Source organism: Crocodylus porosus, unplaced genomic scaffold (genome assembly GCF_001723895.1).
Source record: "Crocodylus porosus isolate Cpor-Errol unplaced genomic scaffold, CroPor_comp1, whole genome shotgun sequence".
In the NCBI taxonomy this organism is placed as follows: domain Eukaryota; kingdom Metazoa; phylum Chordata; order Crocodylia; family Crocodylidae; genus Crocodylus; species Crocodylus porosus.
Window position 1 is genome coordinate 24,787,217 of NW_017728911.1, and position 22,513 is coordinate 24,809,729.

Genomic DNA, 22,513 nt, shown 5'->3' on the forward strand with positions numbered 1-22,513 from the left:
CTGCCCAGTCATGGGACGAATCCCACCACGTTTCTGTTAGCCCTATGATATCTGGGTTTGAACTAGCTATTCTGAGGGCGAGTTCCTCCTGTTTATTCCCCACTTTCCAACTTGCCCATGTCCTTTCTATAGTGAGGATGCCAAAACTGAACACAGTACTCCAGAGCTGGCCTCACTAGTGTAAAATAGAAGGGCATAATTACTTTCCTTGATCTGCTGGCAACACATCTACTAATGCAACACAGTATGCCATTAGTCTGCTTGGCAACAAGGGCACTATTGACTCATATCCAGCTTACTGTCCACTGTAACCCCCAGGTTCTTTTCCACAAAGCTGTGGCGTAGCCACTTGGTTGCAAACCTGTACTGGTGCCTGGGATTCTTCTGTCCTAAGGGCAGGACTTTGCACTTCTCCTTGTTGAACCTCATGAGATTCCTTTTGGGCCAATTCTCCAATTTGTCTAGGTCACTCTGAATCCTAGCCCTACCCTCCAGCATATCTACTACTTCCTCCAGCTTGGTGTCATCTGCGAACTTGCTCAGGATGCACTGCATCCCATCTTCCATATCATTAATGAAGGTATTGAACAAAATCAGCCCCAGGACTGACCTCTGGGGCACACTATTTGATATTGGCTGCCTTGAGTCATTGATCACTACCCATTGAACCCAACTATCCAGCCAGCTTTCTATCCACCTTATAGTCCATTCATCCAGTCTTTCCTGCCCAAGTGAAGGGGGGCTGGACCTGATGATCTGTAAGGTCCTTTTCAGCCCTTATCAATTATGGAACTATGAAACCCATACTTCTTCAGCTTGCTTGCAAGAATGGTGTGGGAGATCATATCAAAAGCCTTGCTAAAGTCAAGGTATATCACATCCAGTGCTTTCCCCACATCCACAGAGCCAGTCATCTCTTCATAGAAGGGTATCAGGTTGGTCAGGCATGACTTGCCCTTGGTGAATCCATGCTGACTGTTCCTGATCACTTTCTTTCCCTCCAAGTGCTTAGAAATGAATTCCTTCAGGACTTGTTCCATGATTTTTCTGGGGACTGAAGTGAGGCTGACTTGTCTGTAGTTCCCTGGGTCTTCCTTTTTCCCTTTCTTAAAGATGGGCAGTATATTTATTCTTTTCCAATCATCCAGGACCACCCCCCCATTGCCACGAGTTTTCAGAGATAATGGCCAACAACTCTGCAATCACAGCAGCCAACTCCCTCAGCACTCTCGGATGCACTGCATCTGACCCCATGCACTTGTACACAACTGGCTTTTCTAAATAGTCCCATACCTGTTCTTTCACCACTGTTGGCTGCTCACTTCCTCCTCAAACTGTGCTGCCTAGTGCAGTAGTCTGGGAGCTGACCTTGCCTGTGAAGACTGAGCTAGAAAGGCATTGAGTACTTCAGCCTTTTCCTCCTCATCTGTTACTAGGTTGACTCTCTCATTCACTAAAGGGACCCATACTTTCCCTGACCTTCCCTCTTGTTGCAAACATACTTGTAGAAACCCTTGTTAGCCTTCATGTCCCTTGCTAGCTGCAACGCCAACTGTACTTTGGCTTTCCTGGGCTCCTGTACACTTCCAGGGAGGCTGCTCCAAAACACTGTAATTCCTATGTGTTGGAGCCAACTCCAGGTGTCACATGTATCAGCATCCCTCTGCTGAAAAATGGTGGTGAGGTGCTTTAAGCTAAGACTTGTTTGACGAGCTTTAGCTCAAAGTGCCCTGCCGCCATTTTTCAGCATGGGGACACTGATATATATTATGCTCCAGGACTTTAATTAGTGCGGCTCTTGGAGCTGCGCTAATTAAAGCACTCTCCTTCCCACCTCCCAGAGCACATCTATAAATGCCCCCCAGTTTCATCCCTGCATGCCGGAGCAATATTATAGAAACAGAAAATTAGGGTTGGAAAATTAGGGCCATCTAGTCCAACCTCCTGCTCAAAGCAGAACCAGCACCAACTAGATTGTCCCAGCCAAAGCCTTGTCTACGCAGGTCTTAAAAACCTCCAAAGAAGGAGCTTCCACCACCTCTCTGGGTAACCCATCCCAGTGTTTTACTACCCTCCTAGTGAGCAAATTCTTCCTAATATCTCTGCTAAGTCAAGCTGGTCGCCTGCCATATTTGCTATTCTTCTTACATATCAGGATGGTTTGCTCCTGGGCCCTCAGTAAGGTTTCTTAAAACACCACCGGCTTTGCTGGACTCCTCTCCCCCTCAGACTGGCATCCCAGGGGATCCTGCCCATCAGCTCCCTGAGGGAGTCAAAGTCTGCTTTTCTGAAGTCCAGGGTCCTTAGTCTGCTGCTCTCCTTTCTTCCTTTTGTCAAGATCCTAAACTCGACCATCTTGTGGTCACTGCTGCCCAAGTTGCCATTCATTTCTACATCTCTAACCAATTCTTCCCCGTTTGTGAGCAGCAGGTCAAGAAGAGCATGGCCCCTTGTTGGTCTTTTCAATGCTTGCACCAGGAAGTTGTCTCCAACACTGTCCAAAAACTTCCTGGACTTCCTGTGCATTGCTGTATTGTCCTCCCAGCCAATGTCAGGGTGACTGAAGTCCCCCATGAGAACTAGGACCTGTGGTCTCAAAACTTCCACTGGTTGTCTGAAGAAAGCCTCATCTACCTCATCCTCCTGGTCTGGTGGTCCATAGCAGATGCCTACCACAACATCACCCTTGTTCCTCTCCCCTCTGACCCTAACAAGGAGACTTTCAACAAGCCTATTTCCAGTTTCATACCACAGCTCTGAGCAATCATCCAGTTCTTTTATGTAAAGCGCAACTCCTCCCTCCTCCTCTCCTCTGCCTGTCCTTCCTGAACAGTTTGAACCCATCCATAACAGTGCTTCCATCATGCGAGCTCCCACCAAGTGTCTGTTATTCCAATCATGTCATAGCTTCATGACTGTGCAAGGACTTGGTTTTTCCTGATGGTTTCCCAGGCTCTGTGCAATGGTGTACAGGCACCTGAGGTAACTAGCCGATTGCCTTTCTCAGTAAGAATGAGACCTCCCCTGTCGCTCCCTCCCCCTTTTGCTTCCTCCAGGTGTCCCGCTTCCCCACTTACCTCAGGGCTTTGGTCTCCATCCCCTGGCAAAGCTAGTTTAAAGCCCTCCTCACTAGGTTAGTGAGCCTGTCTCCAAAGATACTCTTCCCTCTCTTTGTCTAGTGGATCCTGTCTCTTCTAACAATCCTTCTTCTTGGAACAGTATCCCATGGTTGAAGAAGCTGAATCCCTGCTGGCAACACCACCCATGCAGTCATGAATTGATTTGCAGGATGCGTCTTCTCCTGCCTGGGTCTGTCCCCTTGCCCAAAAGGATTGAGAGGAACATCACCTCTGTTTCTGTCCCCTTCAACCTTGCACCCAGAGCCCTGTAGTTACTCTTGATCTGCTCAAGCAGTATCACTGGTGCCCACAGGAAGGCACAGCATGGGGTAGCAGTCAGAGGATTGGATGAGTCTTGGTAATCCTTCCGTCTCATCTCAGATCTGGGCTCCAGGCAAGCAGCAGATCTCCCAGGACAACAGGTCAGGCTGGTAGATGGACCCTTTCATCTCTTACAGAAGGGCATATCCAACTATCACCACCTGTCGCTTCCTCTTCGTAGCAGTGATCTTGCTCCTCCTCACTTTGGGGATTCCTGGCCTGGCTTCTTCCATCAATGGAATGCACTCCTCCTCCTCTGTTGCTATTGCTCCATATCTCTTCTCCAGGCAAACCACTGCAGGTGGGGATGACAACGACTTCTTGCTGCCAAAGGTCACAAGCTTCCAGCTTTCACCTTCCTGGGAGTCCATGCCCTCTTCCTTTTCTAGCACCACCTCAATGGCAGTCCTTCATCCACAGTCCTACAGGTTACCTTCAGCATGGAACTGATGAAGACCCCATGGTGGAGGATGCTTTGGAGCTACTTCCTCCTGTAACTGTCTTGCCTGTTCCTTTTCATTAACTATTTCCTGGGGAAGGGCCTGGTACTCCGGTATCCCACCTCCCTGGCAAACACCCTAACCCTCAGTCAATAAAGTCATTATCACTCTCTGCCCCATAAATATTTAAGTATTTTATGTAACTTGGAACAACTCCAACAGGAAAAAATGAGTGCCCCTCCTCACCTCACAAGAATGCCTTTCAGCCTGGTTGTTGGAGTGACTCGGCTCAGAGGTGAGAAATGCAAGTTCAGATCCCCTGAAGCAGAGAAGGGTACTGAACTTGTGTCTTCCACAAGCTTAGGAAAGTGCTTAGCCAGTGGGCACAAGGGGCATGGCAACACCACACATGGCACTGGGAATCATGTCTTCCCAGCTGAAATGATTCCACAAAATTGCAAAGAGCTCAGGTCAAAGGAAATGACATTTCTCAGAAAATACACTATTTCTCAAAACAAATCTCTCTAGCCTTATTCATAGTGCCTGGGATCTAGGGTGCTGCATCAAGCCCACCTTTAACACAAATCACAGCAAACTCAAGCTCAAAGTAAAATGCAAGTAACACAATATTTTTAGTGATATGGGGCAATAGTTTTAGTGATATGGGTCCAATTAATAAGCCAATCACATTACAAATAAATCAAGCAGTAATGCTTTGGGGGTGGGTGGGGGTCTTCCCATTGACTTCAGTAGCCTTCAAGTGAGTCCAATAATTAATATGAAGGGCAGGTTTAAAAGGGGAAGAAGAGCAAAGGTATCATCAAAATGCACCTGTTCTGGCACTCTCAGAGGTGATTATAATAAGGGTCTGTGCAAACATCCACGCTCCCATCACTCCTACCCACTTCTAAGACCTATTCAAATGAGACTACAGGGAAATTGTAAAATATACTAGGACGCTTCACAGCTGGTGTAAATGGGCATTGCTGTTGGCTCTTCTGTGCTAAACTCCAGTTGAAACCTGGTCTATTCCATTTAAAGGAACATCAGTGCTACTGGGCCCAAAGATTTCTATTTTTGTGTCTACACCTACCGTCTGAGGTATTTTTTTGGCTCCCTTTACCATGGTACCCAACACCCTCACAATATTTACTGTGTTTATGTCTACTCTTCACAACGTGGGGAAGGATGGAGGTGCTATTCTGCCCTCTTTGCTGATGGTGATTAAACAACCTACGTACATGGGCAGAGCAGCAAACTGAATCTAGCTCACCCAGGCCCCAGGCTCATGCTCTGATCACTGGAGCACGCTTCTTCTCTATTTCATAGACCAGCGAAAAGTCAGGCCACAGGGGACTAACCATCTGATCACCTCGCCTGACCACCTGTCTGTCACCAGCTATTACATTTCCTCCAAAGACCCTAGGTTATGCCCCAAACTTTTAATTAGACTAAACCACATCAGACCTCAGGATACTAAACTGTGAGCCATGGCAAAGGAAAGACTAACATGCCTTAGGCCCCTGCAAATGGCAGGGCCATTTGTTCCACCAAGGGCCCTGCCAATATGTCCTGGGAAAAGTTCCTTCCTACTCCCAGATATGTTAATCTGTATGGCCTTAAGCATAAGGACAAGATTTGCTTAAATAAGAGGTTTTTCTCTCCCACTGCAGACCATCCAGCATCCTGCCCATAGCAGGCAAACTTTGAGATTTCTGAGGAAGGTGGAAAAAGAAGTACCCAGAAAACATCTAGCTAATTGCACCCTGGGGAAAAAAGTTTTTGATCCCTGGAGGCAACACACAAAGCTTCGAAGCACGAGATTGATTTTAATCACTGCCCTAATGCAGAGCTGTCAGTGTGATAAGCATGCTGAGGGCAGTGCAGGTAGCCCTGCACTCCCCAGGCAGGGATGAACAGGAAAAATCAGAGTTACAGACCTGAGGGCCTTAAAGACCCTACTGCACACGCCTGCTGAGGAACTTCTCCCGGAAGTGAATTAAAGAAGGCTGTTTGAAAGGATATCAAATCTCACCTAAAGATTTCCAAGTGAGACTGACCACCCCCACCCAGCTTTCCCGAGAACCTGTTCCAATGTTTAATTACCTTCTTGACTAGAAAATTCTTGTCATTTCAAGGCTGAATATATTTATCTTTGGCTTCCAGACACTGACTCATTATGCCTTTACAGCAAGGTTGGAAAGATCCCCCATAGTTCCAGGGGTGTGCTTACACTGTAGAGGCTGGGTCTTCTGGCAGCGACACCTAAGCATGCCTGGCCCACTTATACAAGCTAGACCTGGAAATATGCTGGTACAGCTCCTCTTGGGACATCTCTCCCAGTCACTGTTGAGACCAGAGAGCAGCTGCTAGGGATGACACCAGTGTGGCTTCACTGGTGTACTTCCATGTTTGGGGAATGCATGCAAGAGTGGGTGAGCAGGGACATGCTTGGGAGCATCCTTACTGGGACATGCTGCCACATGGTACAAACATGTGTAAGCAACCACAAAAAAGGGAGAAGTCACTTCTCTACCTTCAATACCTTGAAGAAGTTGAGCTCCTTCAGCCTGACATGTTAAGGCTTGTTTTCCCATTCCTGTGCAATTTTTGTGGTTAGCCTTTGAACTTTCTCCTGTATTCCCACATCATTCTTGAAATGTAGATACCATGACTATACACTGTTCCAGTCTTGGTCTTACCAGTGCTGTGTCCAGAGGCAAGATCAGTTCCCTCTGTCTGTTTTACATAATGAACACCCTCCCCCCATATATACCCAGCAGAGGGTAAGGATTCAGGTGCTGTAGGACAAAGGCAGTTTGATTACAATGCACAGGAGTAGCAGTGGACGAGCTCATGGGTCACCTTTGAAGTGTAGGATTTTTTTCGTTTTGAACCGGCTTTTTCATTCTTTCTTTTGCCTTTTCCATCCTCTTCTACCCGATCACCTTCCTCCTCACTGCTGGCATCTGCTGTATTTCCTCCTTCTCCCTCAGTTTCTGATGAGCTCTGTTGCTGAATTGCCTTTGAAACAATAATAAAAAAAATAATTAGAGAATCACAGAATAACTAAAAAAATCCACTAATTAGTTTTTGCTGCATCCCACATAGCACAGAGAGATTCTGATCGATGACAGCTTGTACTTTAATCACTTTAGTCACAAAAGACTCAGCCTATTCTTACAAGCATCGAGATAAAAGGCTGGAAGAGGCAATTTTCTCAGTAGCCACTTGAAAACCGTTATCAGATGCAGATGCTGAGATTGCGTGCTCGGAGGTGTTTACGCAGTGACAGAAGTGCCGGAGGTGGGATTCTGTACACTGGAGCACTAGGAACTCTGTTCCATTTGACATTTGTGATGTTTCAGCGTGCTTCTACATCCTGGCTGCATGGGACAACAACCCAGTCAGCAGAAAGATGGTCCCAAAACACAAGACTTCCGTGCTGCTGGAACATTTCAGAACTGACTGGAGTTTCCAACTGTTTTCTTCCTGCAGTCCACAGGCCTATATTCACCTGCTTAATTTTTCAGCCCCTTCCCTAGCAGCATTTACATCATCAGTATAGGAGTGCAGACACTCAGCAGCTTGTGGATGGTGGACTTGCACATGTACCATGTATAGATATATTATGGTCCTTCTCTATCTCAAAGGACTGTGTTTGCCATTAAAACAGAAAAAAAAAATCTACCCTGGCCTTGTGCAGCCTTTTTGGTTGCTCTTTCCCAGTGGTCCTGATGATATCCAACAAGAAGACCTCTTTACACAGTGGTCACTATCCCTAACCAGCTGTCAACTATCTAACCATCTTACCACCCCTGACCCTCTCTACTATGCTGTTGTACCTGCTATGCCTCACCAATATAAAAATCCCAAGTACTTTGAGAAGGTAAAGCTGGAGGAGAGAGTAACATAAAATGAATACATTACGATAATAAATAAACCAGTAGTGGGCAACCAATGCTTAATAACTTCCTAATAAATGTAATTGTCTAATTTAGTGATTCTCAACAAGGGTGTTGTGGGGTGAGGAGATAAGCAGATAAATGCAGACTCTGCCTGGCTGTTCCCCCTTCCCCACTGCCTGACCCCTCTGTAATGAGGTAAATACTGTAAGATACCACATTCACTTGAATACAAGATAAATCCCCAATGATTAGAATCCATATATGAAAAAGTTAAAAATTTGTTGTGATTTTCCAGGGTGTTGGTTGTAGCCGTGTTGGTCTAAGAATGAGGCAAACAAGGTACTCTGGGTAAATGTGCTATCTTTTATTAAACCAACTGAATAGCTGGAAAGTTGTTCTTTGCAAGGGTGTGTGTACCCAAAAGCTTGCAAAGAACAATTTTTCCAACTATTTAGTTGGTTTAATAATAAATACCACATTTACCCAAAGGACCTTGTTGGCTCATAATTTTCCTGGTATAGAATCTAAGGACTGGAGGGTTGTCTTGAATCCTTGCCCCCCGCATTGCTACAGAAAGGAAAGCAGTGGCTGGGGGTGGGGCCTCCTTGCCCTCTGCGCCACCCACTTCTTCCCCCTGAACCCTCCACCTTCAGCTCTCCACAGCCTCTACCCCTCCCCACCCCAACATCTGCCTCTTGTCCTCTACTCCTCCCAGTCCTTGCCCCTTGTCTCCACAACTCCCCAGTTTCTGCCTCTTCTCCTCCCCATCCCCCTACCCCCACTCCTCTTACTATCAGACACTGCTCGGGCAAGCAGCAAGTGGAAAGCTGCACCTGACAGTAAGGGGAAGGGAAAGAGATGGGCAGGGGCGGTGGAGCATGGTGCAGAAGCTGCAGAAGGGAAGTGGAGGCTGCTGTGGGTCTCATCTGGGCTTAGGGCCAGACTCAGAGCTGCACCAGCTACTTGTTTCATGTGCAAATATAATACAAGGGGCTTTCCCTCCCCCCACCCTCACTCCCCGCCCGACTGAGGAGAAAAACCTTGCCTTACCATTTGAGTAACTACTGTAAATTAGTTTTTGAAATAGGCACCACTCAATTCACAAAAGTTATGGAGGGGTGCCTCAAGTCCAGAAAGGTTGAGAACCACTGGACTAACTCACATAAATCTGCTGAAGTTCACTGCACAGCCCAAAGGGCCACAGGCTGCACTGTTAAGGTCCAGCTCATCATGGCATACAGCACCAGGATGGTCTTTATAATATGCAATTACAGCCCATCACCAGCTGTGAAACCCCTCCCGTGCCACCAGAACCATGGCTTTCCATTGCTGGCCACCCAAGATTCACACAGACAGGATGGTCTCAAAAGGGGCACAAGTAAGATAAGGAAGAACAGAAGGGAGGTGTATTTACCTGGTATCCAGTAAACTTGACTCCAGGGTTGTTTTCTATTTCCCACAGGCCTTCATTAAATCCTTTTCGTTTGTTCGACTTCCCAAACTTATCTTTATATTCTTTATATGGGAAGAGGTCCTTGGGCCCCAGGAAAGCACTGCATTTGGACAGAGGTGGTGTTCAGAAAACATTTTCATTTCCCCCTCCAATGTAATATACTGATCCATGCAAATGGGATGCTTAGTGTCTTGCTCATCACATCAGATCTTTACACTCTGGGCGATTCCAAGCTAGCACTACGAATCTGATGTCATGGATTTTATCAGGCGTTGCTCACCATCCCAACACTTGATGTGGCAAACTCAAGCTGAGTATCTTCAGGAATAATTCTGGCACAATCTCATGTATTATATTAAGCCCAGCTCAATATGGGTGCTTGAACTGAGCAAATGAAATTATGTGATACTATTGCTTGCAACAATAAGGGCCTGCAATCAGTGATCCAGGTGGCCTCCTATGGTCTGCTGTACTGCAAATTTGAAGAGGGCTGAAAATCATATAGTATAAAGCATTAAAGCATGTGGCAAATTTTTAGAACTGACAAGCCAAACCCCACCATGGCTGTGGTATTTGTAATTAATTATTATTTGGACTCCAGTGGGAGCAACAGGCATGGAAAGAGACCCTGGTAGCAGCCTAGTAAAAACCCTGAACAAAAAGCTGGTTTTTGCCTCAAACAGCTTACAAGCCAGGAGGCGATTGGTGACTACGGACAGACAGGGAATATAAAGAACCAATTAATCAGTGCTGGCTGGTATGGTAAGCAGTGGCCCCAGCCCACCACTTCTTAAAGGTTGCCAGGTTATTTGGGAGGTACTGAGGCAGATAAGAGATGTATTGCTTTACCACTGCATAAACCAGCCTTGTGCCAGGCTGACCAGTTTCAAAGATGACTGTATTAAGAACGGAGGAGAGGAGCACTTAGCTTCCATTACAGAAAATTCTATGCCATCAACATACAAACGTAACTGGGTACGGCACACGATCATTTGGCATTAACTGTTTCCTGCCTCTCCGATTCTTTGTAAAACGCTTCCTTGCTCAGGCACTTATATTTGCCCATTATTGCAGCATCCCAGAGGTTCACATTACTTAATGTAATTATTCCTGACACCTCTGTGAGGCAAGGAGATGTAATTTATGTCATTTTCAGATAGAAAGTAGAGGCACGCAAAAGGTTTGCCCAAGGTTACACAGCAATCTGGGAGCAGAGTTGGATGTGAGGCTAGGTTTCAACCTCACACCTTAACCACTGGAGTATCCTTCTTCTCATTTATGTTTTATTTTGAATTAAATCATGCCTTACCCCTGCTAGCACTTCTGCACAGGTGTGTCTCTGGATAGGGCATTAGTTACCAGCGTGGAGTGGGCTGCTTTCATTTGGAAGCTCTTTGGAGCAGGGACCTTCTCTTTATACAAGTCTGTATAGCACCTAGTATAATGGAACCTGGAAGCTGAATCCCATTTGGTCTCTGAGACACCTTAATTATGGTCATGGTGTGGATAATGTACATTTACCTGAAAACTAAAGAGCAATTTTACAACATGCAGATGTCTTGATGATACATAACAACAGAACAAAAAATGCTTCAATAAATGTTCCTTATTTTTATTTATTTAAAGAAGCAATTCCATAATTTTGCTGAAGCTAAGTGGCACTTCTTCATATGATCATGGGATTCACAAAACAGCTACAATGAAAACAAGTAAACTCACTATAACTTAAGGTGTCTTATCCCAGTAACATACAGCAGAAGGTAGGGCAGGGTGGAAGCTTAAAGAATAACTGGTTCAGAAAGGCATAAGCTTTCACAGGCAACAGCCTAGTTCATCAGCTAAGTTTAGCATCTGATGAAGTAGGATGTTATCTAAAAGAGCTAGTGCCTCTCTAAGCCAATTAGTCTCTAAGGGCATTTATACACATGCTCTGGAAAGGGGTAGAGAAAGTGCGCTCTTTCATTAAAGTGGCTCTGAGAACCACTCTAATTAAAGCTCCCGGATCATCACATATATCAGTGTCCTCGCACTGAAAAACAGCAGCGGGGGCACTTTAACTAAAGCTTGTTGAATCAAGCTTTAGTTAAAGTGCCTCACCACCATTTTTACGGCAGGGTTGTTGATACACATGATGCTGGAGTCTGCTGGACTCCACACCCAAGCAGACTTGATTAAATTGAGTCTGCTTCGATGCGCTGAATACCACTGCATTGGAGCAGCCTCACTGCATGTGTATAGGTGCCCTAAGGTGCCGCTCTGCCGTGTCTTCTGTTTGACTTCAGACTAACATGGCTAATTACCTCCCTGATCAATAATGTATATACATTTTAGTTGAGTATTTACATATAATGTAAAAATATAAAAATCATCCTGACATTGGTTTCAGATACTTGCACGAACCTCCATTAATGGAGGAAAGTAGCTTTCCACTGCTCTGCCAGGAGTGAAATAGGGAGCCACTGTCCGCAATTCTTTTGAATCAGCTATTCTTTGTAAAATATTTAGATAGTAACTACACAATGACTTCCTGTGTCTGAGTTAATGAAGAGATCACAGGCTTATAAACTCAGTCCAATAAATTCTTTTACTTAATAGTCAGCCACTAGAGAGAAAGTGGGTCAGATTTTTGTCAGTGGCTTTTTTTCTAAAATTGCTTTTCCCTTTCAGAAATTTATTTTGTGATTGTGAAATTTCATTTAAATTTTTATCTGTCCTCACTTGCATGTTATTTTTTTTATGTTTACATTATTTAATGGCATGTCAATGGCAGTAGTACATGTGTCAAAACATCAAACTCTTATTACAATGCAAACAGGAGATACTTTGTCCAAGAACAGAAGATATTTTGATCAGCCTTAAGTAGAAGGTGCCTTTAAAATAGTTTAAAAAAATAAAACAAATATTTCAATTCTATTACTATGCCATATTATATGGTAAAATAATGTAAAAATCATAAAAATACTATAAAATATAAAATAACTAAGCAAGTTATTCTGAAATGAAGTTTCAAAATCCTTGCATGCAAATTAATTTTAAACTAAAATGTCCCTAAAAACTAGTATTTTTAGAATTTCCATCTTGTGAGATGTTTTGAAAATATTTTGTTCTGAATTGTAATAAAATGCATTTCAAAATATCAAAATTTCCTGTAAAACCCTAAATGCTGAGTTTTGTGCAGCTCCACTGCAGAATTAACCGTAATCATTGACAAGTTAATACTCCTGCTATTTTAAAATGTTGCAATCAACTACGCTGAGACTTACCATTCCTTGCTCCTCCCATCTTTCCTGTCATCACCCCCACCTCAGTTCTTTCATCATCCCAGGGGCTCCATCCTCCATCACCCCACAACACAAACCCCAATAAAAGAATTTACTTTAAATGCCAACTGGCAATACTACAAGATTCTCTTGATTCAGCTTTGCTTTTTTTTCCTGTTGCTACTATCACACTTCTCACCCCATGTTTAAGGAGAAATTTAAGCTTACCACCAGTGAAGAAACCCTTGCACTTCAACTGGCCATGATTAGTTAAATCAAATATACCCGAGCTTAGTGACCATTAGGCAAGCATAATTAAGCCACATCAATTCCTGCAGCCAATGGCACACAAGCAAGTAGCAATATCCAGTCACCTCCGTCTCACCAGTCTGAGGGCACCAAGGCTGCCCCGATGTGCTATAATTACAGCACGTTGGAGTAGACTCAATTAATCAAGTCTGCTGGAGCATGGTAATTACTGGGCTCCTGCAGACTCTAGTGTCATGTGTATCAGCATCCCCACACTGAAAAATGGCAGAACAGGCACTTTAACTACAGCTTGTTCGATGAGTTTTAGTTAAAGTGCCCTCACTGCCATTTTCCAGCACGGGGACACTGATACACGTAACGCTCTGGGTGCTTTAACTAGCGCAGCTCTTGGAGCCCCTCTAATTAAAGCCCCCCTTTCCTGAAGCATGTGTATAAACACCCTGAATGGGCAGGTATCCATTTACACTGGAGTTGACTGGTGCTACCTTCAGCTTAAATCTGGTACACAACTGAAATCACACCTCTAGAACCACAGCCTTTATTGCTCAACTACCAATAACTCCCTCCCAGATTTTTTACGCCTCACTTTAAGAAATACGTATTAGAAGCTTCAATTCCACGAAGAATAAAAATAATAATAAAAAGCCCTCTTTGATACAAATGGGATAAATCCCAAACCCAATTAAGTCTATGAGAATTTTGCTACCACTGTCAGTGGCATAAAGGTTAATCCCCAAAGTATGCTCATTCTGGTTACCACATACTTGGGAGCACAGTTTATTTTGTTATTGGACCTTCTTCCAGGTGGCTCAGTAACACAGCACATCAAAATCCGTATTCAGAAGAAATGTAGGACACAATTGTCTTCTATACTCAGGTCCTGGCTGACACCTTAGTGGTATCTACATCCACTGTGACACTCCTTTATGGTACCAGACCAGTATGCAAGGGACTTTAGTGTAAATGAGAGTCAAGGCCATAGCATCCAATTCTAGTCATTAGTGGAGTGATGCTACTAAAGTCAGTCAAAAACCCAGGTGTGAAAAACCTGTGAGGGTGAAAGTGGGAGCAGGGCCACACAACTCAGAAGAATACACTATATTTGGTCACTTACGTTTCGTGAGTCCCAAAAAAGAAGATGGGGTATTTATTTGCTGGAGGCTTCACGGCTCCCTCAGGGAGTTCATCGATCTGTGAGATAGAAGACAGGCTTGTTATCAATCATTCTGTCCTTCACAGAAACCAAGTGGGCAAGGGGTCACTAGCAAACCAAAATATGATACTGCAGTTTTCACTTATTCAGTGCCCCATTCAGTGCCCCTCATGGCTTGCTTAGTACGTTTCTTTTGTAATGTCTGTGGGTCTGCAGAGCACTCTCTATTCACATTTTGTGAGGATGGTTTTGAGTCCACCTGGGACAATTCAGGAAGAGGTCACAAAACCAGAAAGTCATTAATACAACTCATGACTGACATCCATGCAGAAAGAATGCCTGTTTAGACACAGAACAGGTAAGCACCACATATCAAGCATGCCCAGGCTGCCCCTGACAGCATCTTCAAGGCATCCACATGGCCCACATTGTCTGAGTATTTGAACACCTACTTAATGTACTTACTCATTTACTCACAACAACCCTGCCTTCTGGGCTGCATTTGAAGCCGCAAGAAATATAGCCTTTATGACCTGTCACTGTGGAGAATGTGGGGAAGGATTTTTTTTTTAATGAAAACTATGTATAATGTTCCCCTACTCATTTTTATATTGTGACCTATAAGAACAGAAAAGGGGTTCGTTTCTTCTCTGGGACAGGGGAATGAATGATGCTGCTGTAGGGATGTTTGGGTTGATTGGAGTGAGCTATGAAGAACTGTCAACATATGAATGGAGTTTCCTATGAAAGACCAATGACCAGACATTAACTTTTAATGTCTAGCAGCCAAGGGAGGCAGTCCACACTGCATCGAGGGTTCTTTCCAGTGCAGGAGACAGAACCTGGGTGAGCTGGGTCAAAAAGACTCGCCAGCACAGTAGCGTTGGCAAGACTTTTCAGACTAATCTACAGACTCTGACTGATTTTCAAAGAAGACTCCATCAATCGGTTTATTTCCCAGTTAATTTATATTTTAAATCTGGGCACAGAATATGACTTAAAGGAAAAGAATATGAAGAAAAAAAATGCCACTCCATACTGTCTCCATGGACTGTACTTTCATATCAAACGGGAAGCCCTAATGTGGACTGAGTAGCAGAACGGTGTGGTCCACTCTTAGAGGGTGTCGACTGAGGTGGGGTTTCTATGAAATAAAAGCAAGAGGTGTACACACTCAGTACCACTGAGGAGTGGAGACTGGTCTAATGAGGAAATGTCAAACCAGAGGAACAGTCTTTGCACCAGGTCCCAAGGAAGGATATTCCCGTGATCTGAAATGGAAAATGGGTATGTTCTATGGACCACGTACTGGATTCTGAAGGTATGAGGATACTTTCCTAAGCACAGTCTAAACTACCTGCTATTTCCCTGGCAGCTTCTATTGTCTACTAAGAGTAGCACCAAGGAGGTTTAAGAAAGGTGTTGAATGTCTGTCTTGCTGCTTACATATTCTCTGTTTCTCACTATGAACCTTTATTCGCAAACCCACTTCCTTTATGTCACTTTAGGAAGTCATAAAAGAGCTTCTCTTGCTCTAGAAAGCTGGTACGCCCTGATCATTTCTCAAGTTATTAAACAGTCAAAGACATGCAGCACAAATGTGCACGGGGCAGCCCTGCTGGGGTTTTTAAGACTTTTACTGCATTCTGCAGTCTTACATCCCACTGTGTGGCCAGGATCTGCTCACTTCCTGGTTTCGACTGCGCTGTGAACCCCCTCTTCTCAGGTTTCTGCTGCAAAATGTTGTACGAGAGTGAACTGCTCAGTGACATGGACAACTCCCTGCCCCCTTTTTCTGGGAATTCAATGGCAACACCTCCACCACATTTAGTGGGACAGAATCAAACCAGCAATAACACTAAAATAGTCCTCTTCTCTTTTTATCTATTTTACAAGAAAGCCTGCAGCCTAGCCATGCAACGACCATGAAACACACCCACATGATCTATCTATGCCAAAAAAACCCTCAAAACTCACGTCAGCCTATGCCAGCTGAATGCTCCAATTACAAATGCCTATTATTTCAATAGTCAAATAACCTCAGTGCTTCCTGCAACCTACCACTATTTTTTTACTAAGTGATGCCTTGGAGCACAGCAGCCATGCTGCAGCTCCCTGCAGCTGAGCTCAGCCACAGATTATTCCCATCCTACGTGACATTCTGGTTCAATCCACTGAAGATTCAGATCTTATATTTCTCTCAATGTCAGCAAGAGCAAAATGAAGGGGAGGAAAAAAAAACAACCCTCAGCGTTTCCAGCTAGGAACAAAAGAGATAAGTGCACGCATGCTAGGACACAGAGCTGTAGTCACAGAAACATGGCTAATGACTGAAACATCCATCTACTAAGCAGCCACACTGCTGTTTCGTTTGGCTGCTGGAAGGAAACAAACAGATGCTGAAATGCTCGTTAGAGCCTGCAATCGAACCACAACCCCCTCCAAAACCCAAACTAGACTGTGGGCTGGATCTGGCTCCCACTGAAATTAGCAGAAGTCAAGCCCTGTCTGCAAATCGGATGTGCACACTAACAACATCATAAACAGGCATTTCAATTACAGCCAAAATAAAGCAGGTGGTTTCAGATTTCAAGTTTTATCTCCTTCGCTTCTGTTGCTTTCATCTGCTTAATGAATAACAATTGCTTTATTTTTAAACAAGCTCTGCACAGCAGTGCTTTCCGACATTTGTTTGCCAACCAAAAGGCACAGCTTTATAGAGACATTTAACTGTGTTTCTGGTAAATAAATGCAAGCTTTAAGGTGCAGGTCTCTGAAGCGAACAGCCTGTCCCAACCTGACAACCCGGTGCAGGGCTTTGTCAAAGCATGTTGCTAAGGACAATAAACATGCGAACAAGAATTTGGTCTTAAACTCCCATGAACCAGCCATGCTGGTTTGTAAACAACCTACACGAGGGTCTGATTCTGCGGCTCTTCGTGGCACTGTGCAGTTGCCGACTCCGTGGTTAGGATCCCTAAACAATGGATTTGGCAGCACACCTGCAGTTCAGAGCCTTGGCCCACGGGTCCCACTGTATCTACAGGACCCAAGAGCAAGGGGCTACTCCTGGAGCTAGACTGTCACTTGAAAGCCACGTTGCTGTGTAACTGGCCACTGCCCCAAAAAGCACTAGTGGGTCTGGGCTAGAGAAGCAAGTGCCTGGCTGAGCAGTGCTGTTCCTTCACCCAGGACTACACCAAGTACTTCACCCACAACAGCTAAGTAGACAGCTCCTCTGCAGCTGCTGGCCCCAGTGGCAGGCTGCTCTGCAGGCAGGGTGGCTGTGATCACATGAACCTGCCTCCTCCACCCTCCCAACTTCCCTTACTAGGAGCTCTGGTCCCCAATGAACCATACACTCCCTGGAGCCTGGGGGATGCTACTGTCAGCAGCCCAAGCCTTGTGAGAGGAAACAGCAGTAGATCCAGCCCTATGTTCTGAATCACGGAACTTTTTGAGGACCTTCACTAACTTACAGCACCTGGCCAAGGGTTTATTTCCCAGCCCAAGTGCAGAGGTATCCCCAATGCACCCTTTTTCTGTTGAGGACGTCCCCTGTTCTGGGAGACATCCTGGCATGCATCCACCATGCAGGCCCCAGGCCATCTGGAGACTGCTCCTTCCTAGGGGGAATCTTGAACTGTTGGTGAACCCAGGGGGTGGCAACCTATGGCCCATGGGCCAGTGAAACCTTTGGATCTAGCCTGAAGATGTGGGGCTTTGACAGCATTCAGTGGCAGGGGATTTAGCTGTGGGTGCTCTCCCTGTGTCACTGTGGGAACAAGCAGCAACAGTGGCAGGGTCCTAGCACTCCCCTGCTTCCAACCTGGGGTGGGTCGTTTCAGCCGCACCTGGAAAGGTTGCCTACCCCTGGGTTACGCAGTTTTTTCCAGCTGCTCTGCACCATTACAGCAATTCTCAAAACCTAGTTGGTCATATTTTACAAGGGATTTCACATTGCAGTATCATACTGTGCAAAAGTGTATTGTGATCAGGAACACCCCTAGCAAACAGGGAAGATGCACGTCTATGAGCATACAAACACATGCAAAAGAAGGAATTAAGAGTGCAGGGTCGTAACCAATGATTTTCCCAGTATATGGCAAGTATACTTGCTTGGAATTGCAAAGTATATTTTCCTTGGAACTGGCAAAAAAAACAACAACAACACAGCAGCATTGCAAAGATCAGCATCTCCCACTGAAATCCTGGACTCAGGGAGGAGCAATCAAGCCCATACCTATCAGCTACATTTTTGTTCCGGCTAAAGTTATGCATTATTATTCCATGCAGACAAAGTATCTTGATCTTCTTCAATTAGCTGATTAACACAAATAAATAAAGAGCAATACTTTTCAGAATCTATTAGTGAAATTGATGATTTGCTGTCCCTCATACTGATATTTTTATCCCTATAGACTTATACATTTCTGCTAAAGAAGGAAATGCATTTTTAAATAGGCCATTGTGAATCACCAGAATGACTAGCTCCTAGAACAATTATTTTATCAGAAAGCATATATACACTATAATTTCTTCTTTTCCAAAGGATCCCAGAGTGTGTCTCAGACCAGGAGTATATGGTTTCAGTGAAACACAAATACAGAATGCTTCTCTATGCCCATATGCAACGGAAGAAAATGCTACCTTCTGATGCAAATACATCTGTTTTGCTGGCATCATATTTTGCATGCAGCCCTCTACCTCTACTACATTTAACTCTCTGCTCCAATACATGTTTTCCATTGCTGTTTTTATGACTTTGACTAAAAACCACAATTTAATTCTTTGGGATTTCAGGATTGTGTGATACTTTTGCCACCTTCTTAATCCTTCCCCTGCTTTACTCCATATCCTAAAACTGTTTATGGATCAAGTGGTGGATGCTGAGCCACACACATTTTGATCCATAAACAGTAAGAAAACCTGTCCAGTAAAAGGTGGGACTAAATACAGAGTCCAGGTTAATAAAACAGAATTGCTCTGCAATAAAAGGAAAACATGAAGAGACTCAGGTTAGGGGAACAGTGAATCAGCAAAAACAAAGATGAAAGCACAGCAGAGTGGTACTTTTGAACTACTGCAAGTGACTGAGATAAACTGATATGACCATAGGAAGGCACTGGTTCTTCCCTAGCCTTCGTGCAGACTCAGGACCACAACAAGGTTTAAAGATAACAATGCAGGGCTAGATAAACCTTAAACACTGCTGACAGGCAATACCTTGCTAAACACGGGCAGCAGCCCTGGGGTTGAACACAGTCCTTTATGTCTCATTCACATTACATGTTCATAACAAAGTTAAAACTTATGGCAGGGCTGCCTTAATCTTCCATGAAGATGGGACCCAGAGAGCTTTATGCCTCTGATTCAGCAAAGCACTTAAGTATGACTTCCTAGTAAATGGGACTATTCATGTGATTAAAATTAAACAAATGCATCAGGAAACAGTAGGGTCTGTAATGATAAAAGTTATAATTTAAAGACGTTCCCTAATTTAGAGGAAGTTGGTAACTGGGAGATGGTCCTTCACGTAAAGCAGCTGTTAGTTACGGTTTTTACGTGTGCTTCGGAGTGGGGGGAGGGCACCTGAATTAGTATGGCTCTTGGGAGCTGCTCTAATTAAAGCATCTGCAGCACCTTGTGTATTCAGCATCCTGTGCTTCAAAATGGCGGTGGCAGGGGCACTTTAAAGCTCGTTTGACAAGTGTCGTAGGGCACTAAGGTGCCAGCTCCATTAAGGGCATAAACTGTCTAGGGAGTGATCCCTAGCAGTCAGGCAGGAACCCATCAGCTGCAAGTTACCATGGCAGCAGGAATTAGCCGGCACCAGCTGACCGGAAGAGGCAGGGCCTGGGGCATATATCAACTCCAGGGCGGGGACCAGGGAGCCAGTTCTCTGCCAGCAGCCAAGGGGAAAGGAGTGAGCTCTCCTAGAGGGAGCAAAGTGAAGAGGCTTGACTCCCCATTCTGCTTCTGGTAGGATTAAGGGACTCCAGGAGCTCACCAGATACCCTGGCCTACAAGGCCCTGTAGTGCTGGGGGAAGGGTGATTTGTTTAAAGGGACAGAGCACCGCCTGAGCTGCTTGCATTATGTTACAGCCCAGGGGCTCATATTTTGATTTCTGTTTGTAAACTGGATGATTGGGCTGAGGCTATTGGGGAAGGAGGCCTCATTGGGGGCCCACTACAGTGTGGGGAACCCAGTGCCAGCGGGGGCCCAGTATCTGGAGGGTGAACAGACCCGTGCCAGCAGGGGAGTAGTGATAAAGGAGGTGAGTGGACCTGAGCACCAGGGGGCACTGAGAGAGAGACGAGGCTGTGGAGGGCCCAGTGATGACTGGAGGGCAAGCTAAATTAAGGCCTTGGAGGGACAATATGTGAATGCCATTCGCAAGGCTTGGGGTGTGGTAAAGGGGAGGTTTGGAGCTACGCATCTAGCCCATACGGCTGAGGGTGTCCTGAGAGGCACCCATTTTGGAGCGGGACCCAAAAGGGGTCAAAGAACCCACAGGGTTCAATGGGGTCCATGAGGATCATGCCCAAAATACAAACTTGAGAGCAGCCTCCCTATTTTTTATAGTTACAACAAGACATGGCAGGAGAGAAAGGGTGCCCACTGGGCAGGATTGACATGGTCAAGCGGCCCTAGGGGTATCTTGGCCATCCCTGGGGACCCCAGTCGTGACAATGAGCTGTAGTTAAAGCGTCCCAGCTGCCATTAATCGAGCCTGCTCCGATGTATTCTAATTAGAATGTGCCAGAGCAGGTGTCGGGCAGCCAGCCAGGGTCTGCAGAAGTTGCATACTGCTCCACAATTCAAGTTTATTGTTCTTCTCATTCTTGTAAGCTTGCACTTACTGAACCCAGTGATCACTACAAGGTCCAGTAGATAGAGCATCAGATGAAGACTCAGGAGACCTGGATTTAATTTTTGGCTTTGCCACTGGCCTGCTAGGTAGCTTCCCTGCACTTCATTTTGCCCATCTGTAAACAGGGATAAAGATTTGGATTGTTTGTTTGCTTGTTTGTTTTTTAATAAAGCACTTTGAGATTTGTGGATGAAACCCCCCACATAAGAGCTAGCATTATCATCATTTACAGTTTTGGGGGTTTTTTGGTTTTTTTGGATCAATACATAAGGGTTCTCACCTTGATCCCACATGCTAACATTCGAGGACGCTTTGGACTGCTCCATTTTCTGCAGGAGAAACCCCTAAATCTTTTGGTAAGTATCCAAAGATCTTCTTGTCATACTGTTGCCAGATGGCAGAATTAGTAGGACTGGTTCTTGATGCATTTGATAATTTTAGATGTTGAAGAAATACTTATTGTAATCTTTTTCTTTGCTTGTTTCAAGAAGCAGAGTAAAGTCTGTTCTGCCTGATTGCCTCTTCCTTTGTAGGTATAGAAATGCTACCTGAAGGCAACAGCAACCCAAGCATGACACAGTGCCAAAACAGGACAGCTCTTGGGGGGCGGGGAATGTGGATATGCTGGTTTATGGTCTCTGTAAAACCACTTCCCCCCCAAAATATAAAGTTTATAAGAACTATATAAAGACTAAAGCTGCTTTGTGCCCATAGCACAACTAAAAACAATTTAGCCACCCAAACGCCAGCAAAGGAGAAATTTAGGTATCGCATGAGCACAAATACTACTGCTCTCAGCTACCACCTTTCTTGCCAGCTCCATTCTTATGAGCCAAAGGGAGCTTAAACCTGACTCTGAAGTGCTACAAGGAAATTGTGCTCCTAGTGGTTGGGTACACAAGAGGGTGGAGATGTGCCACAACATACTTGCTTACAAGCTGACTGTGTTAGTGTTGGCTGCATTTTCAAACTAGGACTTTATTAACCCCACACCTCTCCCAATTTTGGGCTTTGTTCCCTTGACCCTTTCACTAAAATTAAACTTACCTAAAGTGTAGACCTTTGGCCAACTGCATCTAACTGAATTGTACAATGTAGGTCCCTCATATTCTGCTAGTCCACCACTCTTCGTTCTTGAATCCAAGTTTAATTTAAAAATAATTTAACCTTGAAAATGCAAGCTAAGTGCAAATAGGTCCTGTGCTACTTTCCTAAGCCTGCAGGCTGATTGTCTATTCGTTTTCACAGGCTTAATTCGTTATAAAAAGAGGCCTTTTTTTTTTTTTTTTAAACAGGGCTGCCACGCAGCTTCCAGTTCACTGGGCCTGAAGCCAGAAGTCTTACTGCAAAGTGCTGGTCAGGCTTGCTAGGCCATACAGAGTGCTTTGTCTACAACACAGATTTGGGCCAAGACCAACTTTGTTTTGAGAGAGTGAATGTGAGCTAGGGCACCTGCAGATTCCAGGTGGTGATGCTCCTCTGCATGTGAATGGATATACATGTGCAAAAAATGAAAGAGCAGCAAACCAGCCCCTTTTTTTTGCAAACTTAAATGCAGGTCGAAGGATCCTATGGCTCTTAGTTTGACACTCTTAATGTAAGATCCAAAGCAGTTGAAACATCTCTCATAGCCCAGCCCCTGGCACGGGTCTTTGAAAACTCCTGGTGCTCTGGTGTAGTGCCTGAAGACTGGAAGAAGGCCAATGTGGTGCC

General features: G+C 44.9%; 1 protein-coding gene across 3 annotated transcripts in view; it reads right to left on the reverse strand.

Moving 5' to 3' along the window:
* The window catches only part of LOC109309078 (hepatoma-derived growth factor-related protein 3), a 63,260-nt gene that overhangs the window by 13,394 nt on the left and 27,353 nt on the right, over positions 1 to 22,513 (reverse strand). For all 3 annotated transcript variants that reach the window (XM_019533689.1, XM_019533687.1, XM_019533688.1), the window contains exons 2-4: positions 13,886 to 13,962; positions 9,203 to 9,341; positions 6,746 to 6,904 (exon numbers count right to left, since the gene is read on the reverse strand). In XM_019533689.1, coding sequence (XP_019389234.1) covers positions 6,746 to 6,904; positions 9,203 to 9,341; positions 13,886 to 13,962 — 375 coding nt within the window. The remainder of the gene's footprint in view (positions 1 to 6,745; positions 6,905 to 9,202; positions 9,342 to 13,885; positions 13,963 to 22,513) is intronic.